At 43.6% G+C, this 24721-nt stretch overlaps 1 protein-coding gene across 1 annotated transcript; it reads right to left on the reverse strand.

Annotated features, from left to right (window-relative positions):
• Positions 1–780: 780 nt before the first annotated feature.
• On the reverse strand, positions 781–24487 carry has2 (hyaluronan synthase 2). The gene is made up of 4 exons (XM_041190434.1): positions 24264–24487; positions 12214–12840; positions 6168–6269; positions 781–3744 (listed from the first exon to the last, which is right to left on the reverse strand). The coding sequence occupies exons 2-4, from the start codon at positions 12838–12840 to the stop codon at positions 2815–2817; spliced, it is 1659 nt and encodes a 552-aa protein (XP_041046368.1). The 5' UTR covers positions 24264–24487; the 3' UTR covers positions 781–2814.
• Positions 24488–24721: the final 234 nt, after the last annotated feature.

Consider the following 24721-nt stretch of genomic DNA (forward strand, 5'->3'; position numbering starts at 1 on the left):
TGCACCGCTCCAACAATGCACACAGACTTGACCCACCATCGGGGCATCGATTGGGAGATCAGGCACCTTTTTATTCACGGGATGTGGGCTTTGCTGGCTAGGCCAACATTTATTGCCCATCCCTAGTTGCCCTTGAGAAGGCGATGGTGAGCTGCCATCTTGAGCTTCTGCTGTAGGTACACCCACAGTGCTGTTAGGAAGGGAGTTCCAGGATTTTGACCCAGCGACAGTGAAGGAACGGCGATATATTTCCAATTTAGGATAGTGAGTGACTTGGGAGGGGAACTTCCAGGTGATGGTGTTCCTATCTATCTGCTGCCCTTGTCCTCCTAGATGGTAGCAGTTGTGGGTTTGGAAGGTGCTGTCGAGGGAGCCTTGGTGAATTACTGCAGTGCATCTTGTAAATGGTACACACTGCTGCTACTGTGTGTCGGTGGCAGAGGGAGTGAATGTTTGTGGATGTGGTGCCAATCAAGCAGGCTGCTTTGTCCTGGATGGTGTCAAGCTTCTTGAGTGTTGTGGGAGCTGCACTCATCCAGGCAAGTGGACAGTATTCCACCACACTCCTGACTTGTGCCTTGTAGATGGTGGAGAGGCTTTGGGGAATCTGGAAGAAAGGTACTTGTCACAGGATTCCCAGCCTCTGACCTGCTCTTGTAGCCACAGTATTTATCAGGCTGGTCCAGTTCAGTTTCTGGTCAATGGTAACCCCCCAGGAAGTTGATAGTGGGGGAATTCAGATATTCTGATATTCTAAGTGGAAAAGAATAAACAACCGTGTTGTGTTATCAAAAATATTTATTCATGTTGAAATCATAACTTTATCTATTACAATCCGTATTTTGGAGTATGTTGCAACATTGCTTAAATAAATACAGGCAACTGGGTTAACATTCTACAAGGAGTGATATAGACTACATAAGACTTTTAAACGTTTGCAAATTTATGAGATTTAATGACTTGCATGTACATTTTTGGTTATTATTTGCAATACCATGTCAAGAATTACCTTCAAAGAAAAACGTAATAATGCTGAATACATCAAAAACGTTACCATTCATTCTATTTACTTCGGAAAATGAAGTCAACTTTAACCAGGAAATGTAAACAAAAATTCAACGTCCATCAGACGCAATATTACTCAGAATCCTAGATATACACCTATGGATTCCACCTCTCACTAGAGTGTCTTGCTCACTTTTGGCAGTTTGTTCACAAAGTGTATTTTATTTCCCCCAGGGATGGTTGTGGGAATCTCATTTTTTAAAAAGTAATTTGTAAATGTTATTATCAGCATTCGATACTTTCAGTTGCTATTATGTGTGTGTTAAGCCCATAAATGTGCTGTAGAAATGTCAAGTTGTCACGCAGAAGTTTGGTGGTTGTTGGGTTGGGGAGGGGGGTGATGGAAAAACCAACAAGTCTCTAGGTAGCAATCTTCAAACCACTCAGTAAATGCATGTTGTTCAATAATTGATTGGCTGCATTACATCTATTAACTTTCTAGTCTTGCCATACATCACTCACATAATTTTTCTGAACTGATGCTTTTTTTCTAATAGTGGTTTGCAAATTATTCCTCAATAATCCTTATTTTTCTATTCATAATCCCAAGGTTTTGGAAAATGCATCAAAAATGGGATGAAGTTGACCCACAGGATTTGTTTTTGTATCTTCACTTAGCTTCAGCAAGGAAGGGTAGATTTAAACAGGCCATGGACATCACACTTGCAATGGTGTGAAGGAGAATATTTTTGGTTCTTCCCACTACCCCCGCCAATTCCTTTGCCCATAAGGTAGAGTGTTTAGTCTACCTTAAAGCACTTCCCAAGATCCAATAAAACTCATCCCACTCGGACTAGTCAATGTCAAGTGGCTGCTAACAATGGGATCTTGAGTTTTCTTGCCAACTTGGCATGAAGTCCCTAAAAGGAACTAGCACTGACCTGTCCATCTATATAATAACCCCTTTAGAAGCAAAAAGACCTAAGACAGAATGAGCTGCAAATCTGCTCCCCATTTCCACTTTAGTCTTTGACCCGAGGCACATGGTTGACACTGGACATTTCTTACTGCAGTATGTTAAAATTGTCATTGGTCTAAAATCAGCTGTTGCAACAATTCACATTTTCATCACGTATTCACATAAGTCATTCAAGGTAAAGTTTAATAATGATGATAAATCTTTGGTTTGATTATTTAAAAAAGAAAACGAACAACCGTTAAAATAGGCAGAATTCGGTCTGCTGTTTCCCAGGAAAATACAAATATAGATAAACTTACACAAACACTAGAGCCTCGGACCTCATGTTCCGAAAAAACACATTTTTAAAAAAAAGTCAACTTCCAGCACTGAGAGTCAGTAGCTGTGAAAGAGGAAGTTTAGTTGGGGCCCATTTACTTTCGCACAGTTAATATGGCTTGGTTTGAAGAGACATCAGCTGAGGTTCGATGAAGAAGTGGGCGAGAGAATCGCTTCGAGAGTTCTAACGTTAAGGTTCACCCCGCTATCCACAAACACTGCCAGTGAGGTATTCCGAGACACCATCAAGCATTTTGCCTGATGAAAGAATAAAAAGTGCAGACATCAAAATGGTCACGATTGTTCCACACACATCGGTTCCTTCAGCATGAATTGCATGGCAGATCAAAAATATTTTAGTTTCTTTGGCACAACTGTATGAACTCTTATTGCATTTCTTGAAGTGACAGCAGCAATGATTCATATCCTTTGGCGACAACCACCTGTTAATGCCACCAGATGCTCGACATTTTGTAATGCGTCAATAATAACGATACGCGCACATGTAAACATCATACGTCGAGCACCATATCATACTGCTGCTCGCTTCTCCGCCTGCAGCATTTGGTGATCAGCACAACGTACAGAGTTAACAGCAAGACCCAGTAGCAGGCGTACAGGACTGCCCCAATAATGAGAACCGTCAGCTCTGAATCAGAGAAGGGATCCTGGGTCTCGTTGTATATCGTGTACATGACCCCTCCCAGAAGTATGCTGAACCACACTGAGACCGGGATCAGCCCAATGAAGTTCACTACAATGGTCTTCCTTCCTGACGTCCCCCAGCCTGCTTTGTTTATGGTGGCGATGGCAAACATCTTTGCCGGCAGCAAGCTGGACATGTAGAGCACTGAGTAGAGAGACATGAAGATCATCACAATGTTGCCCCTCAGGCAGCTCGCAAAGGAAGACTTGATAAGACCCACGAGCTGGACAGTGAGGAGAAACAGAAGAATATTCCAAATCCTTCCCCGGTAAAAAAGTTGGATGACAGTGGCTATGAGGAAGAAAGGGAAGAATCCAGTGATTACTGCTTCGTACGTCATCCACAGATGGTGCTTGTGGAACCACAGGGCATTGTACAGCCATTCCCTGAAATAGGACTTACTCCAGCGGGTCTGCTGGTTTAACCACCTCAGGTATTGTGTTGGGGTTTCAGTCAGGCATTTGGATCTTGCTGTGTATTTTGTGGCATATCCTAGACTCAGTACACGGTTCGTCAGGTGCCTGTCATCCCCAAAGCTACACTGTGAGCCCAGGAACTCCTGATTGTACCAGTCCTCCATAAACTCATGGAGTAATTCATTTCTGTACATCCCTAAGGGACCACTAATGCACTGCACACAGCCAAAGTAGGACTGACAAGCTCTTTCGATGTTGAACGCCATCCAATATCTGACGCTACTAAGGAACGAAATCCAGGAGTCGTATTTGTTGAGAATCTGTCAATTGGTGAAGAGAAACACAAGTTATTAGCTCTAAAATGATCTGATGGTTACAATTAAACAGCCACTTGCATGATGAGAAAGGTAGGGGGGAAATACTTGCCCATTTGTTTTTTGGGATAACATATCCAACTAACGTTATGCAAGTAATAACCATATTATCGGATGCTTCTGTCAATGGCAATAGGCTTGTTTTCAGCAGTACTAAGACAGCATGGTGAAGTGACCATACCCTGATTGGCTGCACCTACAAGAATGACATCACCCACATCTGCAGCTTCTGGCACATCTGGTGGACAACACCTATTGGGAACTACATCTTCTCAGTGAGCAAGTCACATAGCTGACTCTTTGAAAGAGCTATCCAATTTTATCCCACTGTCACCCTCCTCTTTCCCCATAACCCTGCAGTGTTTTCACCTTCAAGAATTTCTCCAATTCTCTTTTGAAAGTTAATATTGATCCCGCTTCCACTGACCTTTCAGGCAGCGCGTTCCAGATCACAAATTGTGCATGAAAAAAAATCTCCGCATCTCCTGTCGTCCATTTTGATATAAATTTTCCCCTAACCCCTCCCCCCACAGGGCCATCTGTAACTTGTTCTTACATTTTGTTTTCAGAGAACGCTGACCATCGTTCTGTTGTTAACACATTTTGCTATCTGGCCTTTATGCCACTATTAGCACCTTCCTCACTCTTTACTGTTATCACTCCCTTTGTCTTGTCTCCATGACATCTTTGGCAAATCCCGCCTGAGTTCCCACCTATACCTGATCATCTATTTAGCTCAACCTGCTTCATCTCCTCTCTTCAACAGCATAAAACCCCACCACATTTCTACCTTTCTTCAGCTCTGAAGTAGTCACTGTCTCAAAATATTAACTGTTTCTCTCTCCACAGATGCTGCCAGACCTGCTGAGTTTTTCCAGAATTTTCTGTTCTTATCTCCACATCTCCCCTTCTGCTTCTTTGCCATTCACCTTAAACCTGTGTCCTCCGGTTATTGGCCCTCCTGCCAGTGGAAACAGTTTCTCCTCATTTACTCTATCAAAACCATTCACAATTTTGAACACCTCCATTCAATCTCTCCTTAACCTCCTCTGCTCTAAGGAGAACAATCCAAGTTTCTGCAGTCTCTCTTCATAACTGAAGTCCCTCGCCCCAAGTAGCATTCTTGTAAAAATCCTCTGCACTCTCACCAGCACCTTGCCATCCTACTCATTCTCTTTAGGAAAGGATACAGGATAAATATAATAACGTACATGGTAATTGATGACAATTGAATTGTATCATCTATAATTATGATGTGTGAGATTTTCATCAGCCACCTTGACTATTGCTGTTTGTTGTATATATTAATGATTTAGACTTAAATGTGGGAGGCATGATTGGGAAATTTGCAAATGACACAAAAATTGGCTGTGTGGTTGACAGTGAAGAGGATAACTGTCGACTCCAGAATGATATCACTAGCTTGGTTGAGTGGGCGGAGAAGTGGCAAATAGAATTCAATCTCGAAAAGTGTGAGGTAATGCTGGGCTGAATGACCTCTTTCTGCACCATAATATTTCTATTTTTCTATAATTCCCAATCATTTTTTAAATCATTCATTCATTGTGACACAAGAATTGGATACAATACTCCAGCTGAGATCTAACCAGTGACTGATAAAAAGGTTCTTTACAAAGAGCTGTATCATCTGTTACGAAGGGGCCAACTGCAGCGACAGGACTGACTCGGTAGTGATGGGTTACAGCCTGAAACTTAGCCTCACCTCCTTGCAGGGTGATTCGATGTGACCTTAATGGAAATGGAATCACAAACTGAAACAGTGTGCAACCCTTTTCACAGGGACCTGATGCAGAAGGCCAGCCACAGGGGCTGGTGGGTGGGGCGGGATGGAGAATGGGAACTAATCCTGTCAGCAAGACCCCAGCAGACTCGTGGTTTGTGCCTCCTTGCCCCATCAGCTGACTATAGATGGAAATATACCCCCTGAACCTTTCCTGAAGCTGAACCAATTTCTTCCACCCCCACTCCCCCCCACCCTCTCCCCCATTCCAACACTTCCATTTTTAATCATCTAACTCCATTCAACATTCAAGTTTCCTCTTTTCAATAATTATTGTGGCTCTATACACACCCAAACCAGAACCTGGAGCAACACATCATTCTGGTAATGAGCTAACAGTGCACCGACATTTCAGTCAGTATTGAACTCATTTTGAATCAGTTGAATGGTGTAATATTAGATTCCCTTGGGAGATCCAATGTTCAATCAATAGGCTCCATTTCCCCCATATTTACATCCTTCCCTGTAATGATCCCCAAAATTCACCCATTCCCTCCTGTGATGAACAGACAATTTCTCAATGAGCACAGACTAGTTTCAGTAAATAGCCAAGGACGCTGCACTATACCTGAACGTCACCACCAACCCCTCCAACCATTGGATCCTCCTCCAGAATTTTAACCATCTCCACGGTTGCAGCGGGATCCAGCATCGTATCGGAATCACAAACCTGACCAAAGAAATGCAGGAGTGGCAATCACTTAAGAGCACATTTCAGAAAAAAGCACCCACTTACTCTGCTACAAAATCAGTCTACAGCACAGAAACAAACTGGTCTATACTGCTGCTTAGGCTTCACAAGGGCCTCCCTTCAGCTATCCAACAAGCACTTGACATAATTGGTTATAATAACATAATCTACTTTAGTTGTTTGGTAGTACATAACGTGTATTGCTGAAAAAGATGCATGTTGTTGAAGCAGAAAGAACATGTACACACATTGTGCTTGTTTCAACTAAACAAAATAGGTGACAGTCACTCTCTGGTTCATTCCTCAGGGCAATGCCTTGACTGATCAGAGTGAACCTGCCTAGCTTGAATTTAACAAGGCTTGGCAGTTAACTGTCAGTTATCAGTCAAGGGGTGCATTCTCCATGACAATGCCTCTACCGATCAGAGTCCACTTGCCAACCAATCAGCACTCTCTTCTCATGGAGTATAAATTGTTGTTCCTTTACATTTGGTATTCTTGCGAATAATCTACTTACTGAGGTTTACAAGGGACTGGGGTGATGGGGGGTGGTGGGGGAGTTTGTTTGCCCACACAGATGGATCCACTGGTAACTAAAATGAGATAATTCATCCATATTTTTGAATGCAGCCAGGACAAGTCCATGCCTCATCACCCCTCTTTGAGTGGAAGAAGTTTTAAATAAGATAAAAAGTATAAATACAACATCAGTAATGATTTGTGTCAAATGTTGGTTTTTAAAATGTTAATAAGTTAATTTATTTTGCCTTGGTCTAATGTTTTGAATTTAAATTGATGAACTTTACTAAGGTTTCTCCAATGACAAACTCAGTGAACATGTCACAATCTATTTATTGATATAAATCTGATGATGGGCCCCTATGGATCAGTGAGTTAAAACGTCTTAAAGTTCACAATATACTGTTCAAGGAAGAGCTGAATAAAACATCTCAAAGTCAGGACTCTAATGCAGTGGGACTTGTCAATATAGCACCAATACCAGTCTCCCCGCACCCCAACTGCCCTTCTCCCTGAATCTCACTGGGCTAAGAAGACATGGAACATCAGCCCAGGTTCTTGCTCATGATTCCTGCTAGAAAGTTAAGATGTTGGGATAAGGGGAAAATCAGTAGTGTCTTGCTTAGCCTCCGATATCAGATGGTACCACTGATGGCCAATGTCTGGAGAATACCTGTTCAGGTGAATACTGTCAGTGGTCATGGCAGTAATCACTCAATTTCGGAAAGATATTGAATAAATTTTGGATAAATGTGATAATAGTATATCTGTTAATTAATGAAAATTGAATTGTATCATCTGTAATGATGGTACGTAAGGTTTTTGTGAACCACCTTGATTATAATTCCCAACAGTTTTCCTAAGCATTGCTTCTTTACAACGCTAGTATAACTTTGCTGCGATATGGCTACCTGGTAAACAGTCTTCGCATGCATGGTCTTGCACTGAGCTCACTAACACTGACACTTTCCTTATTATGTTGGAGGTTTGACTCTTCCTTTGCAAGTGTAATGAATAGCCTGCTGACACAAAAGACTCCAATGTTGAAAAAATTGGTGGTTTTTTTATGCATTTGACATTTTTTCTCTGTCAATTGTCAATTTTCAAATCTATTACAATTCTGCCCTGTAATGAGTGCTCGCTGTGGTGTGGTTCTACAAATTCCAATAACCAACTGGCACCTTGTGTAATGACTATTAATTCATGACTGCTGGGAAGCTATTCAACCACATAGAGCATCATTGATCCTATGCATGTCCAATCTCAGCAAGAGACCCTAGAGAGTAATGATCAATAGTGGCTACCCTTTTCTTTCTATTCATTCACTGGATGTCAGCAACGCTGGCTAGGCCAACATTTATTACCCATCCCTAATTGCCTTTGAGAAGGCGGTGGGAGTGACATTCTTGAATGCTGCAGTCCATGTGATGTAGGTACACCCACAGTGCTGTTAGAGAGGGAGTTCCAGGATTTTGACCCAGCGACAGTGAAGGATTGGCGATATATTTCCAAGTCAGGATGGTGAGTGACTTGGAGGGGAACTTCCAGGTGGTGGTATTCCCATGTGTCTGCTGCCCTTGTCCTTCTATGTGGTAGAAGTCACGGGTTTGGAAGATGCTGTCAACAGAGCCTTGGTGAGTTGCTGCAGTGCATCTTGTAGATGGTACACATTGCTGCCACTGTGTGTCGATGGTGGAGGGATTGAATGTTTAAGGTGGTGGATGGGGTGCCAATCAAACGGGCTGCTTTGTCCTGGACGGTGTCAAGCTTCTTGAGTGTTGTGGGAGCTGCACTCATCCAGGCAAGTGAGGAGTATTCCATCACACTCCTGACTTGTGCCTTGTAGATGGTGGACAGGCTTTGAGGAGTCAGTGAGTGAGTTACTCGCTGGAGAATGTTAATATGTTATTTATTGGAGAATGTTAATATGTTATTTATATTGTTAAGATGCACTGGTGAAGGGCATTGGTTAATTACATACTTAGAGCACTTATAAAGAGAGACTGTTGGGACACTAGGGTTGGTAGGTGGGAAGCAGACCTACGCTGTGCTGCATTCTGTGAATAAAACCACCATCAAGAAAAGTATTAGTGTCTTGTTTCATACTTGGTTAGCTGGCTTAGGATCAGATCGAGCACAGAATTCCCAGCCTCTGACTTACTCTTGTGGCCACAGTATTTACATGGCTGGTCCAGTTATGTTTCTGATGAATGGTTACCCTTAGGATGTTGATGGTGGGGGATTCAGTGATGGTAATGCTGCTGAATGTCAAGAGGAGGTGCTTAAATGTCCTCTTGTTGGATCTGGCATTCCTGGAATTTGTGTGGCACAAACATTTCTGCATCTTTATGATTCTGGGTCATTGAGGCCAATGGTCTAGCCCCTTCTAACCATCTCAGGTAAGGGAAGCTAACTCAACACAGACCAAGGATGAAACTCTGGGACATTCCTGGTCTCTGGGGCTTATGTGTCATCAGACAAGCTCCTCAAAGTCTTTGTGGGGAGCTTACAGGGTCGGTCTAAATGAAATGGTCCGAAGGAGGGGTTTGGTATAAGGAAACTGGGTTCAATTTGTGCATATTGAATACTGGAAACTGGTTCTGTAATGATATCCCAGTCTGAAAACCATTGACAGATCAGTTGCTGCTAAAATTAAGCCTTCAATATGACTATATCGCACTACATCAGCTGCTGACAGGGTCAGCCTGGAACACATTATAGCAGGAAGAATCATGTTCACTACATCAAACGTCTTGCACATGTCTCTGTTGTAATTCACTGTACATGAGCAAGGCTGACATCACTTTACTCACAATGATACTAGCAGAAATTTTATTTTACTTGAGGAAATGGGAATTTTACTACCTGTATGTTAAAGCTGAAAGGAAACATTTTCAGGTCACTTTGGAGTGCCTTCAAGACCCAGGTGTATTTTTGTTGAGGATCTGTGTAGTTTTTTTTAAAAGGGAAAAACCTGATAAAACTCTAGCTTAGCCTGAACTGTGTCCAACTCTGGGCACCGCACTTTAGGGAGGATGAAAAGGCTCCAGAGGGAGTGCAGAGAAGATTTAAGAGAATGATTCCAGGGGTGAGGGCCTTCAGTTACTTGGATAGACTGGAGGAAGGGTCGAGCACTGGGACAAATGGTAACAGAACCAATGGTGACATGAAGGAAAACATTTTTACAAATGAGAGTGCACTGCCTGAGTGTGGTGGAGGTTTATTCAAGTTGTGACTTTCAAAAGGGAACTGGATAAGCAGCGGAAGGAAAATATTTGCAGGGCTACAGGGAAAGGGCTGGGGAGTGGAGTGAGTTAATTTTTTTCTTGCAGGGGACTGACACAGCATGATGGGTCAAAAGGCCTCTTCTGTGCTGCAACCATTCTACCTTTCTATACATATTTGCAGTTCTCTGGACAGTTAAGTAAGTCAGATTCCTTAAAGGCAAAACAATGAAATCTATACATTGCAAGGATCCTCTTACAGTTCGTATTGTCTAACCTTCTGTAATTGTGGCAATGCGTGTTTCTGGCAGTTTGCTTTCACAGAATTGCTGTGCTGCACGCGCTGGACCCAAGTGCCTGAACAACCTTTTAGTGATATTACAGAAAATAATGGATACTGGGGAATGATTATAAGGCAGCTATCTAATGCAGGGCTTTCCCATCTTGTCACAAAGCCAGGAAGAGGAGATTTAATGGTTTATAATGTTTATCCGAGCCCTCAAGATCACCCTATTACTTTGAATTTATTTCGGAGACTACGATTTGTTAAAAAACATCTATGTGGCCAGTTTTGTTCAGAATGTGGTCCACTTGTGTCTAACCGCTAGTCCTAGTTGATTGTTGTTTGTGATGGCATCCATACGAAAGGAACAACAAGAAATCATTTTGAGCTGTTTTCTAGGGAATTCAACAGCTGTCGTATTATCATATAGTGAAAAATCTCGAGAGGTTATACCCCATCAGGAGAGACCGAACAGACTGGCTCTATCCTCTAGAAAAGTGAAGGTTGAAGTTGTTAAAGATTACGTGATGGTTCAGAAGGGTAGAGGTAGAGAGGGTATTTTCCACTTATGGGGAAGGTCAAAGATAGGAGCCATAAATGTTAAATAATCACTAATAAATCCAATCAGGAATCCAGGAGAAACTTCTTTATCCAGAGTGCTGAGAATCTGGGACTCACTACCACAAGAAGTGGTTGAGGAGAATGCTGCTGATGCATTTAAGGGGAAGCTGAATAAATGCTTGAGGGAGAAAGGAACAGAAGGATATGCTAATAGGGTGAGATGAAGAGGGGTGGGAGGAGGCTCATGTGGAACATAAACACCAGTTGGGCTGAATGGCCTGTTTCTGTGCTGGCAACTCTACATAGTATGAAAGGTCATGCTTGTGAGAACCAGATGATATTGTTGGCATTGATTACAGGCTCCAAGGAGTCACACAATTCAAAAATAAACAACCTTCAGCTAGCATTTTTTTTATCACAGCTATAAAACCTTGCAAATGTTGATGTTTCGATTGGTAAGTGTGTTGCCAACTGAGGCAAAGCCAAGATCCCATTATTGATCCCTAATCCACACTCAGCTGATTTTAGTCCAAGATTTGCAAAGGGCCCGTGGGTGAGTGGAGGTGAAAAATGAGCACTGTTTGCACCCCTGATCCTTATCCAACAACTCCTATTGGACAAGAACGTTAGGGAAGTGACCAGGCACAGGCTGATGCTCCCCATCAGTGAATATTCTGCAGGTATACACCTTCTAGACCCACAATGAAGAGTGACTACATGTTTGGGGCTGTAAGGGAAGAAACTGAAGAGAAGCAATTTTATTTCTTCAGTCTAGAAACCATGCACAGTGTGAGGGGAATGTAACTGCGTGTGTAATCCAGACTAATGTGGATCCTTTGCTTTCTGGAACTGGGTTCAATCTCAGTTTGAGGAAGTTGGAGGAAAGGTTGTTCCAGTCAGTGATGGCTACTATTATAATGACTAGTGGGCAACATTCCACAGCTTGGAAACTTGGCATGGAATTTACCACATTTCTTTGAGACAAGTATTAGAATTCTCACAGAAATCTTTTCTGTGCGGTTTACATGACATGACTGGGTTAATTTAAATGACCTCCATTACTATAATTTATTATCAATGGTGCCAGACCTCATAATGTGCATGGTATATAAGATCTAACCTTTCGTTATAATCAGCAGAATTTATTTAAGTGCATTTTTCGCTAAATATAAATCTTATAAGGGTAGTGTTTTCTTTCTTACAACATTTACCTAACGGATGCAAGAAGTTTTATTGGAACATTATTATATTATATAGGACTCCTTTTATGTCACAACATTTACAGAGTTGTTCCCTGGTCTCACTACTTGACTTGCAACTGTCTCAAGAGCCTTACTTGCACATAGTCCACAGTGCGCCCCAGTGCCTTGAACGCAGTGTACATCACTTCTCGTTTGCCTCCCCACTTCTGCATTACGCACACGCTCTTGTTGGACCTGATCAGCCTGGTGAGATATTGCATGCTCTCCCCATGGGACTCGTCACTCTCACCCGGGCCTTTCTCGTGGAAGTTGCTCTTCCATATGTAGCTGGCTGACCGCTCCCTCCCCATGACCTCACCGAATATGTCCATCATGTACAGATCGTCCTCGCTATTCCCATCTATGACCATGATGACATTCATCCCCGGGTAAGTCAGCCGCTTGACAGACAGCAGGCACTTCCTCAGGTAATCTGGGTCCTCTTGGAAGGCAGCGATGCACAGAGCCACTGACTTGTTCAACTTAATGGGGGTTTCCAGGGATCGCTTCATTTTCCGGTGCTCCAAGTATGCAAAGAGGCTCTGAATGAGGAGATGCAGGGCAAGGATTGCTCCATACAGTCCAAAGGAAAAGTAATAATTGTCTGTGGCTATGAACTGATATCCGACGATGTAGGCGGCTGCGATTCCCAGCAAAAGAGCAAGACCAAATAGAGTTGTCCCCACGATGCGCAGGATGGAGGTCAGGTTCTTGCACCGCATCTGTAACATCAAAAAATCACAGGGAGGAAAAAAAAAATTGGAATTCACACTTCTTTAGAAATTAAAATGCTATTAATTAAACACTTTCTCATACTTAATGCTACAGCCAAGTCAGCACTTGACACAGGCTTTTCCAGGCTGATTCATCCGCACGAGTACACTTTGCTTTAATTGATTCGCAGCAGGTCTCTGTAGCTTGTCCCCCTGTCCTGTTATCATATTGCTCCTCAAATTGTCGCTTCATCTCAAAACAAGAACTTTTACCGGGACTAAAAAGGGTTCATTACTCAGGCAGGTAGATTAGGCTTGTGTTTCCCTGAGTGTGGAAGATTAGGGGATGATCCAGTTGAGTTACGTTTTAAGACGATTGAAGGAGTTTGATAGGCTCGGTAGTGAGAAGATATTTCCTCTGGTGGGAGGAGTCCAGGGGAAGGGGGCAGAATTCGAGCTGGGCTGTTCAGAGGCGGGGTCAGGAAGCACTTCTTTACACAAAAGTCGTGGAAATCTGGAATTCACCTCCCCCTGAAAAAGCTGTTGATGCTAGAGGTCAATTGAGAATTTCACAACTGAGATTTTTGTTAGGTAAGGATTAGGTAGGTGTTAAAAGAGTCAAATGGAGTCAAAATACAGGTCAGCCATGATCTAATTGAACAGAGGAACAGACTTAAGGGGCTGAATGGCCTCCTCCCCCTCTTATATTTCCACTTTAGCAATGACTGTGGTTGGAGCTGTGACAGTATAGCTAGGAAATTTTGGAAAATGCCACGGTTTACCAGCGTGAGAGGTAATGCAGATCCTGATGACAAGCTATTCACGAGCAATAAACGAGACAGGAAGACCAAAGTGTTATTTTTGTTCTCCTCCCAGTATCAATGAGTTGAAGAGTGAAGAGGAATGAGTGTCAGTACAGTAACAGCAGTCTGAATCGACCCCATGTCTGGCCGAGTATATTTATTACACTTTGGCCGGCACTTAATGCTCTAGTGTTTATTTTTCCATTTGTCTCTGTTTATGTTACCTTCAGAGGGACAGTGCTCTTTCTGTTGGCTCACACACACTGGGTTTTCTTTTTATAAGGAGGTTTTAGAATTAAACTGGTAGACTTCTTGTACACATGTAATCCATTTCAGGGAATATATTTTCGCGGCAACCATTCAATCCTGTTCTATTCCGATTTCAGCTGTGTTAGGACAATCTTTCAGGTAATCTTCTAGCTACCTCTGTGACCAAGGGTCTGCCCACCTGTCCTAATATCTCATAATGTAGCTTGATGTCAACATTTAGTCTGAAATAGCTTCTGAAGTGCTGTGGGGCATTTTTACCAAACTAAAGGCGCTGTATAAATGCAATTTTTTGTTGTTGCGGAGCTCTGCAGTAAGTGTATGTAAAGGAAATTTTTTAAATTTATTCTTTCATGGCTCCTGGACACCGATGGCAAGGCCAGCATTTGTTGCCCATACCTAATTTCCCTAGAGAAGGTGGTGAGTCACTTTCTTGAACCACTGCAGTCCTTTCACCCAACTCCATTTCTTCCATTCAATCCAAAACTGCACATTACTGCCCAACAGATCAGGTCAAACATTTCCAAACTAACTCAGGAAGGTCCTAAGAAGGATCCCTCCCATCTTGTCCAGTCGGCAAAATTGGCCGGGTAATTAATGCTTAATGAAAGAAATGAGATGACAGAGCTAAAATACGATCAAACTGTTTGAAATTGCTACCTAATGATCCAGCAAAGATTGTCACCTTTAAGCTATAGCTAGGAAATTCAGACATGCACCCACTTAACACAATGCCTGGTTTAAAAGCCACTCTTCAATATTTGATTCTCCTCACCTTTTGTTAGTGTTTAGAAGTTGTGTAAAAGCAATGGCCAAGGGACACATTTAATCCATGCTCCTCCCCCCTTGCCTCCATAGTCCCTATGTCAGTTCCAGCATCAAGTAGAAAAGCTGTGAATCCTCCCCAGTACAGGGAGTCTGATGAGTGTGTGCATTCACTTTGTACACTTAATATTCTAAGCCAAGTAGTTTTTCACTTCGCACTAATCCTTTCGAGTGTGAAACTGGTCATGGTCCAACCTGCGTTTGTATAGCACCACTAACATAGTAAAACTTGCCTAGGCGCTGCACAAGAGTGATTATCAAGACAAAATTTAACACTGAGCCATAAAAGGAGATAGTAGCACAGGTGGACCTTAAGCTTTGTCAAAGAGGTAGGTTTTTAAGGTGTGATGTAAATGTGGAGAGGCAGAGACATTTAGGGAGAGAATTCCAGAGTTTAGGGCCCAGGCTGCCAATGATGGAATGATGGAAATTGGGGGATGCGCAGAAGGTCTGAATTGGACCAGTGCAGAGGGGTATGAGGGGTTGTAGGACTCAAAGTGTTTACAGAATTAGGGACGTGCAAGGCCAGGTAGGGATTTGAAAATAAAGATGAGGATTTTAAAATTCCAGCATTGCCAGAGTGGCCAATAACACAGATCAGCAAGCACACAGGGGTAATAAATGAATAGGAGTTAAGGACCCTGGCAGCAGTACACACCCAGTGCCTTGATTTTGCTTTATAGTGGTAGATCCTGCAAACTTTCTTAGTCTAATCTAACCTCTAATTTAATTGTTTGGGGAGCGGGACTCTCCCTTCCCCTACCCCTCTCTCTAAATTCTTTCTGTCCAGACACAGGAACAGGCCGTTCAGCATTCCAAGCCTATCCCGCCATTAGTAAGATCGGGGCTGTTTTGTATTCTAGCTCCTTCCTTAGTTCCACGTTAAGAGGATACTTGTGTAGGTGTCTCTCTTGGGCAGGATAATTGGATGTTGAAGTCAGGCAGAATGCAAGCAATCTAAACATGGTACAATAACCATGTGGCTGGAACCTGAACTGCAGCTATCAGCCACAAGATTTCGCCCTAATACCAGCTTCAGTCCAAAATCCGATCCAGTCCCACTCCAAGGTCACTTGGCAACTTTTAGCAAAAGAATGACTTGTATTTCTACAGTGCCTTTCATGATCTCAGGACGTCCCAGAGCCCTTCACTGCCAATGACATATTTTTGAAGTGTGGTCAGTGTTGTGAAGTAGGAAACATGGCAACTAATTTGCACACAGCAAGATCCCACAAAAAAACAACACAATGTGATAATCTGTTTTTAGATGTTGGTTAAGGGTTAAGTACAGGACCCAGGACACAAAGGAGATGTTCCCATCACACTTCTTTGAAATACTGCCACGAGATCTATTGAATTCACCCAAGAAGTCAGACAGGGCCTCAGTTTCACATCTCATCCAAAGGACAGCGCCTCCAACAGGCTAGCGTTTGCACCTACATCTCTACAATAGGACTTGAACCCACAACCTTCTGGGTGAGGATGTTACCAACTGAGTCACGGCTGATTCCATACAGCCCTACACATGATCAGCAGTTTAAGCACTAATTCTGAACCAAACATCTCCGTTTGATGCAAACTGAATCATAAAATAATGATATCCTATAGCTGGGCTTGGAGGGAATAATCCTGCACAATGTTACATTCATCCAAAGCACCTTCAGATTTTTCTTGAAGTTGAGACAAGGGGTGGATATTTGGGGCATTTAATCATTTCCTTTGAAACAGTGAGAATACTGAAATATTAAATCTTACAAATATTGTGTGAGAATGCTTAATTTAATGAAATGAGTAACTAATTTTCTGCAGTTTATAACTGGACCAACTAAAGCACCAGCATGGTTTATATTTCATTAAACCACTCCCCCCCCCACCCCCAACCCCCACCAACCCCCCCCCCCCCCCCCCCCCCCCCCCCCCCCCCACACTCCCCGCCACTAATCAAATGGATTCTGGACTCAATTATTCATCAGAAGCTACATTTAGGCAAACACTTCATTTTTCACTCTTCCCTTTTCCCACTCGGATTGTTTATTCATCCACTGCCTTGGGAATGGCTCTTGTTGAAATGTCATCGCCCCCATCTGGTGGCCGTGCCCTCTGCTCCAGATCGCCACCCTTCCCACTTCCATTTGTTGATGAAAGAGAAAATCACTTCATGGTTGAGAACATGGGAGTGTGTTACTCCCAACTGTGAGTCTCTTGTCTCCCTGACCTCTTGGTTAGTGGGAGAACATTAATCACATCAAGGGTTGGGTTCATTCTGTACAGGAGCATGCTTTTCCATTATCTAACGTATCTAGGATTGGATTTCCAGAAATAATGATCAATAATCTTATATTCAGTTGAGGAAAGTTAGAGGATGAGATTTGTTAAAACGTAACTGAAATCTTATACGGAGGATGCAAAAGCTGAATTGGTCACCAGACTGATTCCTGGGATAACAGGATTGCCATATGAGCAGAGATTGGGTCAACTAGGCCTATATTCACTGGAGTTTAGAAGAATGAGAGGGGGTCTCATTGAAACGTATAAATTTCTGACACAGGCTGGACAGACTGGATGCAGGGATGATGTTCCCTCTGGCTGGGGAGTCTAGAACAAGGGGAAACAGGATATTAAGGACTGAGATCAGGAGAAACTTCTTCACTCAGAAGGTGGTGAACCTGTGGAATTCTCTACCACAGAAGACTGTAGAGGCCAAGTCACTGAATATATTTAAGAAGGAAATAGATGGATTTCTAGACCCTAAATGTGTCAAGGGGTATGGAGGGGGGGAGAGCGGGAGTATGGCGTCGAGATCATAATGAATTGCGGAGCAGGCTTGAAGGACTGAATGACCTACTCCTGCTTCTATTTTCTATGTTTCTAATAGCTCATTGAACATCTGTTTTTTTAATGAGGTCTGGATTTCCCTCCCTAAACCTCTTCACTTCTCCCTCCTCCTTTAAGACACTCCTTAAACACTGTCCCTCTTATCAGGTATTTTGTCACCAGTCCTAATATCTCTTTACATGGCTCGGTGTCACATTTGGCTTGACAACACACCTGTGATAGAAGACTTGCATTTATATAGTGCCTTTCATGGCCACTGGATGCCACAAAGTGCTTTACAGCCAATTAAGTACTTTTTTCAGAAGTGTCACTGTTACAATGTAGGAAATGTGGCAGCTGATTTGTGCAGAGTGATTTGTGCACAGCAGGATCCCACTACAGAAATGTTATAATGTCAAGATAAATCTGTTTCTTTTGTAATTTTGATTGAGGGACAAATATTGACCAGGACACCAGTCAGACTTCCCCTGCCCTTCTTCAAGACAGCACCAGGAAATCTTTTACATCCACCTGAGGGGGTAGACAGGGCTGCAGTTTTAATGTTACAGCCGAGAGACAGCAAGGGAGTATCGGTGATGCTGCCAGACCTGCTGAGTTTTTCCAGGTATTTTTGTTTTTGTAATGAAGTATCAGCATTGTTCGTTGCACTGAAAGCCCTGGATTGGGATTTGAACCCAGAGCCTTCAGAGTGAGAGGAGGAAATGCCTCAGCACACCTTGCAATGTTAAAGTTTACATGAATACATGTCATTTTTGTTGCCGAGCTGACAGGGCAATTGGTGTTCTTGTTTTATTGAGAAATCTTGTCAGGAAGACCCAGCAATGAAATAAAGTTTAATCGATGTTGCAGACTTAAGAAGGGAGGCTGCCCATTCTTTCTGGAAAGGAAATGAAGGAAATGGAAACAGACAGTAGATTGAAATGCTGCCAATAAGTGAGAACATCAGCAAGTGGAGTTCAGAGCCTCCCCATTCACTTGTTTAATGGAGCAGTTCCTTCTGTCCTACATTACTTATGTTTTATGGCCCTAAAGATGAATTGTTCCATTGCCTCTCCAACCTTTGAGCTTCCCTCTCTCATTACTTAATGATTCAATAAGATCAAACTAATTACATCCAATTTACAGCAACCCAACTGCTTAATGCTGTTGTTTATATTGCACTCAAGGCTCATCTCACCCGTATTCATCTCACCCTGTCAACATGTCCTATTCTTTTCTCACTTGTGTTTATCCAGCTTCCCCTTAATTGCATCTATACTGTTTGCCTCAATACTCCTTATGGTAGAGGGGTCCACATTCCCACCACTCTCTGGGTAAGGAAGTTACTCCTGAGTTCCTTATTGGATTTATTAGTGACTGTCTTAAATGTATAGCTCCTATTTTTTGGATTCTGCTAATTAACTGACAAGTAGCAGTCAATAGAACAGATTCCAAGCTCCTTAAGGACTCAGATCAGTAGCTGAGTCCATTTCGATCAGGAAGGGTCTTTGGCTCCAACCTGCTGACAATGCTGCCTAAGTTAGTTAATGAAGAGAACCAAATAAGCAGTGTTCTGGAGCTGAGAGAGGGAAATCAGATCATTTCCCTAGTCTTGATCACTATGAAATGACCACCCTTGCCTTCATTAGAAGCGGGGTATGTTACACAGGACAGGGCAGGGTTCTCCCGTGGTTGAATACCCTTCCAATATCCAAGCTCAATGCATGAAATATGTGGACTTGAGCAAGGTCCAAGGACATGTGAAATAGGAGCTGGAGTTGGCAATTCAGCCCTTCAAACCTATTCCCCATTGAATAAGATCATGGCTGATCTATCTAGCTCCACCTTCCCAACCTATCCCCATGTCCTTTAACTTCCTTAGTGCCCAGAAATTGCTGAAATTGAATGTATTCAACAACTGAGCATCCACAACTCACTGGGGTAAAGAATTCCAAAGGTTCACAATGCTCTGAGTGAAGAAATTTCTCCTCATCTCAGTCCTGATTGGCCCATCCCTTACCCGGAGACTGCAACTCCTCTAGTTCTAGGCACTCCATCCACTACTGATCCTCTCAAACCCCTTACATATGTACTTGTACAACACATTCCTCCCGAAAAACTAATGTCTTTGGAAAAGATGAGAAAAGAATTGGAAAGGGTGTATGGAACTGTAAGAATTTTGATAACAGCAAGGAATTTGATTATTCTGAGTGCAATACAATGATTGTTAAAGTGTAAATATGCTTTGCATTTTTCCTAGTATTTGCATAATGAAGCTGTGGCCTGAGATAAGTCAGCGAGGCACAAAGACTAAAGTACAGTATGAAGGAAGTTGCATGTTGTTTCATTTTCCATGTGCTAACTATTGTGCTCAAATGGTCGATTTTTGGATCTGTTTGATAATTCAGATTTAAACATCACCTAACTCTACATGAAGTTAAAACAGAAAATGCTGGAAGAACTCAGCAGGTCTAACAGCATCTGTGGAGAGAAAAGCAGAGTTAGTGTTTCGAGTCCGAGCTCTGAAGAGTCATACGGACTCAAAATGTTAACTCTGTTTCTCTCTCCACAGACACAGTCAGACCTGCTGAGGCTTTCCAGCGTTTTCTGTTTTTGTTTCAGGTTTCCAGCATCTGCAGTATTTTGCTTTTACCTATCTGAAGCTCCTTGTTATTAATGAATGTAAGTATATTAAAAAGTTATGAAAGTGTGATGCATTTGGTATTTGAATGAGAGCACAAGGACAGGGTCTATAATGCCACATGGCTCAAAACGAAACAAACTTGTCACAGTTAAACACAAAAGTTCCTGTAACAATATCATTTAAACAGACATGACAGCCTTGGCTAAGTGTGTAGCACTCTTGTCCAATGCTGTCCAGAGCACCAAGCAGCGACTCACAGGTTTACAAATTGTGACAACAAATTGCATTTATATCCAATTTAAACATGCCAAGGCACTTCACTGAAGTGTTACCAAACAAAATTTGACACCGAGTCACATAAGGAGATATTTGGAGCAGGTGGACAAAGAGATAGTTTGTTAAGAAGCATCTTAAAGGAGATAAAGGAGATAAAGACAGATAGAGAGGCGGAAAAGTTTAGGGAGTGAATTCCAGAGCTTAGAGCACAGGCCAATAGTGGAGCAATTAAAATAGGTATACACAAGAGATCAGAATTGGATGAGTGCAGAGATCTTGGGAAGATTACAGAGGTAGGGAGAGATGAGACCATCAAGTGATTTGAAAACATGAATGAGAATTTTAAATTGGAGGTGTTGCCAGACTGGGACCAATGTAGGTCAGAGAGCACAGGGTGTGATAGCTGATCAGAACTCGATGTGATTGTGAATACAGGCAGTGGGGTTTTGGATGAGCCCCAAGTTTTAGAGGGTCTGCCTGCTTGGTAGTCCAGGTTTCAAATAGTTCTTTGGTTTCAACACATGGTCCAACATTGATCCCAGAGTATACAGCACATACAGCACAATATACATGATATAGGGATAGTGAGAGAATCCTGCAGACTTGGGGCACTCGTTCTGATGAATGGTAGCTGTATCAGCCTAGACCCAGTGGTTAACACTTTTGCCTCTATGTCACAGAGTTGTGAACTAAGATCCCATTCCAGAGGCTGGAACTGGCATTCTATTTGGGGGGGGGGGGGGGGGGGGGAGGGTGGCACCGTGGGGGGTGCCCTCTCAGCTGGACAAGGATTCCATGGCACTATTTTGAAGAACAGGGGAGTTCTCGCCTACCTCCTGGCCAATGTTTCCCCTTCACGAATATCACTAAAAACTGATTATCGGATTATTAACGCATTGCTGTTTGTGGGAGCTTGCTGTGCGCAAATTGACTGCTGCATTGCCTCTGTTACCATGCTTTGGGATGTGAGCAGTGCTATATAAATACAAGTCTTTCTAAAGATGCACTAAATGGACTTCTGATGCCAGAAGTGTTCCTACTTTCTTAACAATGTCATTAGGAGGGAGTTTATAGACAGGCGGACTATAGATGAACAGGAGTGCGATTGTCCCCACATAATGAGGCCAGATGACCCCTGGCGAGCGGTTCCATTACATGTGGTTACTGTAGGTTATTGCTCCTCTCCGGACTAAAGCTCAGGGAAACTCGTTTTTAATAACATTCGAACCAAGTCCCAACGTTAATCACGTCCATCTGGTAAGCAGCAATCCTGACTTCACTGAGTCCCACCCTGCAGCTGGGGAGTTAAGGGTTACATCTGGAACTGATTTACTGAACTAACCGAGCAACTGTATCTAACAATCAGGACACTATACCCTTCTTGCTAAAACAATCCCTAGATTTACAGATCCCGCATAATTTCACTTCCAGATAAGGAGCCAGTTAAGACTTCTCTCAGCGAACTGGAGAATGGTTCCTGTCGTGGGGGCGCAGAATTACTGATTGCAAGAGAGTCCCTGTCCACATTTAATCATGGGCTAGGTCTGCGCTTGTAGGGGGGCCGGGAGAAAGGAAGAGGGTGGGGTTTGGGGAAGCCCCCATAGTGTGTGTGTGTGGAGGGGGGGAGCGGGGGAGAGTAAATAGTAGTTTGTCTCAATAACCTCTTGTATTTTCTAGATAATTCTATACTGGCGTTCAGTGTGATTCGTCACCTCAATAAAATGCTGAAGTTTAAAAAAAAATAATATACCTATATAATTGACCCATAATATAGTGTCCACCGCATTTCCTGCCTGAAGTCCTGGTGGAAACGCTTGAGAGAGACCGGGCTTGTTGTGCACATGTGATTGTTAACAGCAACCCCCTCAGCCCTTTCCTGTCAGGTAGTCCAGCCGCACATTTAAATCTTCGCCCACTTCAGAGAGGAGGCTTGCAAACACCTCCAGGCAGGGGCTCGGGGAGCCACTGAGAACCATCCCTGGAAAGGCTTGGGGACGATAATCAAAAACAAAAAGAGGGGGAGAAAGTTGGCGTTTTTTTTTTCTTCTTCCCGAGGCGGGCACACACAATTGCATCAATGGTGTTTGTGGGTTTTTTTTGGGGGGGGGGGTGGGTGGTGGGGGGGTGGGGACCGAATTGGGTTCCACATCCACACACGGTGGGGGTCCCTCTCCGGGAAACAGGGCTCCCTTTGTGTGCGGTGCCTCCTTGAGATCCGGCAACATTAACAGTTTTCACTTTGACGCTGGCCGAGGTGTTGCTGTCAGGGCCACAAAAGGTGGTGGTGGTGGGTGGTGGGTGGTGGGGGTGGGGGGTTGGGGAGCGGGTTTTGGCAAACGCCTGAGCGCAACTTACAAGCGAAACCCATCCACAAAAGTTGACCACCCCACCCCCTTGATCAAAGCGACGCCCAGCATCGGCCCATCACCTCCAGCAGTGAGATTTCAAAGGGGTTGGTGGGGGGGGGGGGGGGGGGGGGGGGGTGGTGGGGGGAGCGCATCAGTGAAACACACAAACCCGACACTTAGCAGCCACTTTTTAAGAGTGTTTTGACTCTTACCAGGTGTTTAGGGTCGGGATATGGGAATATTTTGCACAGGTATCCTATTGTGTTAACCCCACCCCCCCCCAGCCCCCAAATCTCTCTCTCTCTCTCTCTGTCATTTTAAATGAAGGAGTCAGACGCGTCACTCCCGGGAAGCTCCCAGATCCCGAGGGGAAATCCCTCTCCAGCCAATCGGATGGTCGGGCGTGACGTGAGCTGGGGCTGTGACATAAAAGGGAGGAGGAGGGAGGAGGGGATGTTCCCTGTTCCCCGGGCATCTGCCACGCGGTTCTAGTGTAACGCAGCGGCCTGGGGGAAGTGCACTGTACCCATTGGCACACACACACACACACACACACACACACACATACACACTGTGTGTGAAGGGGCTGTGGGCTTTCAGTAACCAGGAGCCAACACTGTCCCGATTCCCCCATCCCCTTTTTTTGCTCTGCCCCTCTCACCTCCTGCGAGGGACAGGCTGCTTCCCAACTGCATTTTATAATCACATCACACTGCTTCCCCCCCCCCCCCCCCCCACCCCCCACCCACCACCACCACCACCACCACCAACCACCACCATCAACACCACCACCAACAACACCAAAAAATAAACCCCTCCAAATTTAAAGTCTCAGCTTAAAAGTTAGGCTGTTCCAACCGCCCCAGCCAGCCCAGTAATTGGGGAGTTGTAAAGAAAAAGTGTATTTAACATTGAAGTCATGGACAAAGTTAAACAGGGGTCTGCGGGGCAGGCAAAGAGGCAGTCATTACACTGCCAATACCGCGTGCTGTACCTGTGTAATATGATCCTTCACCCCAAATTTACCATAAATACATCTTCCAGCTAATTTGGATTGAGAGGGTGGGGGGGGGGGGGAGGGGGCTAAGCGGACCGCTCTTTCCTCTCAGGTAGATGTGCCTTTTTGTGTCTGGCTCCGTTTTTTTTTCTGGGTTTGCATGGTGACCCTCAGTACGTTGTGTGCAGTTGGGAGAACTGTCTCCTCTCGACTGTACACCGCACAGCAAACCCATCTGCCCAGAAATTAATCCAAATCTTCCCTCAAATCAAGGTTTCGCAGGATCCGTCCTCCTTTTATCTACTGCGCTGTTCTGGCACCGGACACTCTCTCGTCTCACTTGGAATTACATTTTACAATGACCCACCGATAGCGGGGATTTCTTTTCCGTTCTCAAGCGTGTTAAAGGCAAATCCGTCTGGCTTAAAGTGTTAATATAAAGGTTTTTTTTGACGTACCTTGTAATATCTTTTGATGCTGCGAGCTTGGTGTTTGTCCCGCTCCTTTCTGCTGTATTTTAAGGTCAGTTGGCTCCCGTGTGTGTGTGGTCTACAGTCTGATCTCTCTCAATGTTCAAGTCTTCAGGATAAAGTCAGTGCTTCATGATGTGTGCAGAGTACTTGCATCAGGGAACTCCTACAGATCTCAAACCGACCGGAGTTCGTGCAGAAATAAAGCAGCCAATTACACCCCCCCCCCCCACCCCCCCCACCTCCGACCCCACAAAAGAAAACTGCACAATCTTTAGAACAAAACCTCTTCAAGTTAAATCTTCAGTTCCAATAGCAGTTTTTTTTTAAATCACAAGCTATTCCCAGCTGTAATTGCGGAGTTAGACATCATTATTCCACACCTATCTAACCGCCAATAAATAATTAAATATTTTTTTTTTAAAAAAGTTTCACTCGCATTAAAA

This window comes from Carcharodon carcharias, chromosome 6 (assembly GCF_017639515.1).
Source record: "Carcharodon carcharias isolate sCarCar2 chromosome 6, sCarCar2.pri, whole genome shotgun sequence".
NCBI classification, from domain to species: domain Eukaryota; kingdom Metazoa; phylum Chordata; class Chondrichthyes; order Lamniformes; family Lamnidae; genus Carcharodon; species Carcharodon carcharias.